The 5860-nt window shown below is 36.6% G+C and overlaps 1 protein-coding gene across 1 annotated transcript in view; it reads left to right on the top strand.

The window, feature by feature from the left end:
* LOC107743377 (receptor-type tyrosine-protein phosphatase F-like) overlaps positions 1-5860 on the top strand; it is a 137549-nt gene that overhangs the window by 87130 nt on the left and 44559 nt on the right. The window contains exons 17-19 of the mRNA XM_016556568.1: positions 2912-3462; positions 4558-4655; positions 5160-5416. Coding sequence (XP_016412054.1) covers positions 2912-3462; positions 4558-4655; positions 5160-5416 — 906 coding nt within the window. The remainder of the gene's footprint in view (positions 1-2911; positions 3463-4557; positions 4656-5159; positions 5417-5860) is intronic.

The following is a 5860-nucleotide window of genomic DNA, read 5'->3' as shown; positions in this document are numbered from 1 at the left end:
CAATAACACACTCTATAGCAAAATATTGTCTAATTATCGTTATTGATAAAATCCCAGAAAATTATCGAGATATCATTTTTTGTCACAGCCCTAATTTATGTTATTTAATTGATATAATAATATATTGATAATAATTGTTTAATATAATAATTAATACTTTTGACTCTCATTTTTTGTCACAGCCCTAATTTATGTTATTTAATTGATATAATATAATAATTTATTGATAATAATTGTTTAATATAATAATTAATACTTTTGACTCATCAGTTTTGTTAAAAATGGTTTAAAGGCTGAAATGTAAAGTTTATCATTTTATAAAACATTTTGTTTTTGTGAAAACTTGTATCTGAACTGTAAATTATGGTTTTTACAGTAATTTTACAGTTTAATATGGTACTATAGACATTGCCCTACCTAAGTTTAAGCCATTTTTAGATCCTCTTTTTTAATCAAAGGTGAGAACCTAAATTAATTTCTTTCACCTCAGGCTCTATTCAGAGGTACCAGCAACACGTAATGGGACTGTGCTGCTCTTTTCACTGATGACACTGATTATGGCTTGACAGCAGAGAGACACACTGGTGTCAACGTGTGACATCTGTGCACCTCTGTTATTTATTCTAGCAATCAGCCATTTTGAAGGTTGGCGTCAGCTGCTAGCTCACTAATGAAGTGTGACTCAGTGTATAGAGAAAACATACACCTATTAACCCCACAGATGCCACGCCAATATTCTCAACTTGTTCCATTAGCAAAAGAGATTTCCGGAGAATCAAATTTAGCTTGAACATGAATATTGAGTTATTAACTGTCGTTTGGGTGACGAAAAAAGTCTATCTTACAATTCTGACTTTTTTCTCACATCTGTGTTATAAACTTGTCTTGTCTTGAGTTTATATCTTGCAATTCTGATGAGAAAAAAATCAAATGCAATAATGCAAAGTTAACTAAAAACCATTTTTGTCAGTAGAGCTTTGAGAGCACAATGCTTAATTTATAATAAATTGCTGCTAAAAGTGAACGTGCCCTAGTGTACTCACAGAATTGTTTTAACCTCTTCCTACTTGGTTAAATGTCTGTTCTCTGGGAGTGCAAGCTGTTCCCTTTGCTCGAAAAACTGATAAAAGAGCACTACTTAAGATGGAGAAAATGAGAGACGAAAATGCAATTGCTTTGCCTTTAAAAAGTAATTTTGTGTGATTAAAGTAATGAATAAATGCTCAAATTTAAAAGGTTGTTTACATTTTTCCAGTCATTTGCATTTTATCCCGTGTTCCCTCTCTAGGGTTTCAGCGGGACTGCCAACCAAACCAAGCAATCTCCATTTTAAAAAAGAAAATTGTGAAACAGTGGGCACATATTGGTATAAGTATTAATATAATTAAAAGCTTAATTATAGAAGAAACACAGTTAAGACATGCTAAAAAGGCTAACGAGAAGCTTTTAAAATGCCATTTTCAGGAATTTAATTTACCAGAGGATGTGTGGGCATGTGTAATATAGGAGCCTGGTATTTTTATAAGTGTGTGGCGGGTGAACATGTGCTTGGTTTATTTCCTTGTGTGTGTTTGAATGCGGTTGAACCCGTATGCTTTCATTTTTGTACGAGTTTGATTTCTTTCCATGTGTGTGAGGATTTTCAGCACATCATGTGCAGGTAACCCTGCAAGTACACTAAGAAGAGATTACCTGAGTAACTGTAGGCTTTACAGACATTCCTCATAAGACATTTCTTCAGTCAATTTAGTTTTATATTCATATAGCTTATTCATGTTGAAAGGGGTTGAGTAACTGGATTAATGAAGCACAGTTTTAGTAGGTTAACGTTTATAATTTAATTAATTTAGCTCTGATGCATTTCTTTGTTTGTGCCGATTTGAAAGTGAATTTGGAGAACTGTTTGATTGCTGAAAGCCAAATTTATTCTCACTGTGTGGATGCTGAATCATTAGAGCAAATGTATTACTACTGTATAGACTATCTTTGGGAAAAGTCATGAAAATATTGTGTTTTAACCCTAATGAAGACTGTGTGTGTGTGTGTGTGTGTGTGTGTGTGTGTGTGTGTGCGTGTGTGTGTTCGTTTGATTTTGATGCAATATTTACACTGAAGCTCGTCGCAGGCGGCTATGGTAAGGGGCATGACATTTCCCGACCAGGCGCCGAGTGGTGCCAATCACAACACACACTGGCCTTGCTAACCAATCACAGCACATTTCGTCTTTCAGAAGGCGGGCCTTCATTTGATACAGGAACTATTTGAGCCGTTCATGCCAGACTGGGGAGAGAGGTGTTGTAATAATGTAAAATATGTGAAAAATAATGTGTTTTTCGAACAACCTAGTATGAGAGCCTGTTCTAGTACACCCCCAAAACAAAATCAAGACTTTGTAAAAGAGCGTAATAGGACCCCTTTAAGGTCAGTATGAAAGAACATTTATAAGTCATTGTAGTTATACATCATTAAAAGTTTGTGGTAGATTTTGTGTATTGTTGTAATATATCAGTTTATTCCTGAGAATTTTCAGCAGCCATTACACCAGTATTCAGTGTCACATGATCCTTCAGAATCATGCTAATATGCTGATTTGCTGATCAAGCAACATTTCATATTAGCAATGTTGAAAAATAGTTGTGCTTAATTAATAAAATAAAATAAAATAAATTAATACTTATTATCAAGACTTATTATTTGATGATGATTTGATGATTTTCAGAATTCTTTGATGAAGACTACTTGCCATAAATAGGTGGTCTGTAATGCCAGAATAAGAGGATTTTTAGACAGTCCAGATCAAATAAAAGAGGAAACACACTTTTAAGGCAGGTTATTTGATACCTAATGGTGGCATGTGGTGTTAGTGGTCATGCAAATAACGCTCTTTTTAACAATGCCTTTTCATATTCAGCACCACCATTGGCAACACAGCCCTCATCCAGTGGCAGCCTCCTAAGGACATGGTGGGTGAGCTGATTGGCTACCGACTGCGGTACAAGCGTGTGGAGGATGAAAACTATGAAGTCCGTGAGTTCGCACGTAACGACGACCACCACACCGCCACAGAACTGCACAAGGGCGCCACCTACACCTTCCACCTGAGCGCCAGAAACCGGGCAGGAGCTGGAGAGGAGTATGTAAAAGAGATCAGCACACCGGAGGATGTGCCAAGTGGGTTTCCCCTCAACCTACGTGTCGTGGGCCTGACCACCTCCACCACCCGCCTTGCCTGGGACCCCCCGGCCCTCTCTGAGCGCAACGGCCGGATCACACAATATCTAGTGATGTACCGTGACATCAACAACATACAGAACAGCACCAATCGCACATCTGACACTCAAATGACCATCCAGGGGCTTCGGCCAGACACCACCTATGATATCCGTGTGCAAGCCTTCACCAGCAAGGGAGGGGGTCCCATAAGTCCTAGTATCCAGAGCAGGACCATGTCTACATCACCTGGTTTGTGTTTAGTGTGCATGGCTTACGTTAAATCGCTTAAACAGATGCAGAAATCCTTTTATCCCTCTGAAGTGTAATTTATTACTGTGTCAATCCACAGATAATTGCAATGCACTGTAACATAATTACAGCATAATGCACCTTATACACTTTATTTAATGATATAGTGTATACGGTGCATGAAGGCCCACATACTACACACCTGTTCATGTTGCTTGAAAGATTGGGTCCAAAAAATAACACCGGAACATGTTAATTTCTGTCTTAACACATTTGAAAGCCACTGCCCACTGTTGGTCACAAACAAAATCACCAGATAACCAACAAATGTTATTATTTTTCTGCAATAACACACGGTTGACATAATGTAGCCATTTTTTCATGCTAACACTGTGATGAATGTGCACTATGATAAAGTCCAGTTATCTTCACATTGGGTGGTTTTTAAGGCAAATGGAAAAATCCTGCCTTTGTTTTTTTTTGTGGTTTTTTTACTGAAAGAACGGAATACTAAAAACTAAAGTTATTAAAAATAGTTTTCGATAATTAAAATAAAGCTTAAATAAAATTAAATATAAATATTAGATAAAAAAAAAAGATTAAATTTTTTTTTGAAAAATTTAGAAATGTTGCCTTGGCAACAACCTGAAATAAGTTGAAGTACTATAATTACTAAAACAAAAACTTTATTAAAGTTAAAAAATTCTTATATTGAAATATTTAGAAAAAAGCTAAACTACAATAATATATAAATAATACTAAAATAAAACTAATAAGTTAAAAAAAAAAAGTTTGAAGCTTCCTGTCGGAGGAGGTATAGCACTTTTATTATAGCACTATTTCTTCATATTTTTCTCAACAAATAAGCTGATTTTCTATTGTACAGAGCAGCTTTTATAGGCAGTATTTAGACAGGGGCTGTATTTCTTTCTTTATTAAAAATTATGTAAGTACAAGATATTATAAGCACTTTATTGCAGTGTCAGTAATTTCACACAACAAGAGATCAGTGTTGTTTTAAATGTTATCTTATACGTAATTCAAATCCTATGCTCTATATATATGCTCATGAAATCCCTGTTCTCTGTCCAATAGCATTTGCCACAAGTTTTGGTGTCAAAGCTGTGATGAAAACCTCTGTCCTTCTCACCTGGGAGGTGCCAGAAAATTATAAATCCCAAGTGCCTTTTAAGGTAAGACCCCATTAACGAACATAGACAAAAAGTTCCTTGTATTAAAATATATTCTTCACAAGCATTTGTTTGTTTTTATACCCTTTTTATAGGCTTGCACTTGGGAGTTAACTGTATAATTGTCTAAATCCCATACAAAATTATTAGACTGTGACAGATGTGAATGTAATCTTACCTATTAGGTTTTAAGTGCTGATTCTGTAAATTCACATGTGGTTTAGCAAAATTTGCAAGTCACAGTATTGGTCAGTATGCAGAAACAGTGTGGAAAGTCTGTCAGAACGGTCTCTGGCCTACAGTGAACTTGACAGACAGTCTGTGTGGCGTAATGTCCTGATGGGCCAAGCCCAGAAAACAGCACACGGTTTCCATCGCTAAAAGCAGCTGCGTGGGGATAAAGTCTGTTTATGCAATCAAGTTCTTTGTTTAAATGAAACTAAATAAAAATTAGATTTAGTGAGCCTCCCATGCAACTGAGTGAAATTGAACCTCTCCCTCCTGCAGATCCTCTATAACCAGCAGAGTGTGGAAGTCCAGGGCAACCTCAAGAGGAAGCTGATCACGCGACTGCAGCCGGACACTAATTATTCCTTCGTGCTGATGAGCCGGGGAAACAGCGCTGGTGGCCTGCAGCAGCAGGTCTCTATTCGTACCGCACCTGACCTGTTCAAAACTAAACCTGTCCTGTACACAGCAGACCAGACCAGCAATGGCAAACTCACCATCAACCTGCCCAAAGTGCCCACCACAGCTCCTGTCAGGTTAGTACTCTAGTAATCAGACAAACAAAATGGGTTATGCTTTTAGTTGGTGAGAAAATAAGATGAAAAAAGATTGGATTGATTGATTGATTGATTGATTGATTGATTGATTGATTGATTAATTGATTGATTGATTCATTCATTCATTCATAGTATAGTTTATATAGGCATGCAAAGAAAATGGGATATCTGTATAAAACAGCATAAGTAATTCAGAAATAGCTTTTAGCAGAATTTGAATATGTGCATAAAGAGTTCTCTTTTGTCAAAGAATTAGCTGATTTGATATAGTTATCATCTTACTGTTGTGCTCAACTCCTTCCCCTCTATTTAAACCTCATAAATCCATTCGGATACAGTGACGCTGCCCAAAGTAATGCCTGCAGCCCCATTCGGGTCAATGACGGCATGCTTTCCGTTCTGCATTGTAGCTCACACACCATT

This window comes from Sinocyclocheilus rhinocerous, unplaced genomic scaffold (genome assembly GCF_001515625.1).
Source record: "Sinocyclocheilus rhinocerous isolate Xijiao unplaced genomic scaffold, SAMN03320098_v1.1 scaffold1458, whole genome shotgun sequence".
In the NCBI taxonomy this organism is placed as follows: domain Eukaryota; kingdom Metazoa; phylum Chordata; class Actinopteri; order Cypriniformes; family Cyprinidae; genus Sinocyclocheilus; species Sinocyclocheilus rhinocerous.
The sequence above is the reverse complement of the archived record's forward strand: the minus strand, read 5'-3'. Positions and strand labels throughout refer to the sequence as shown.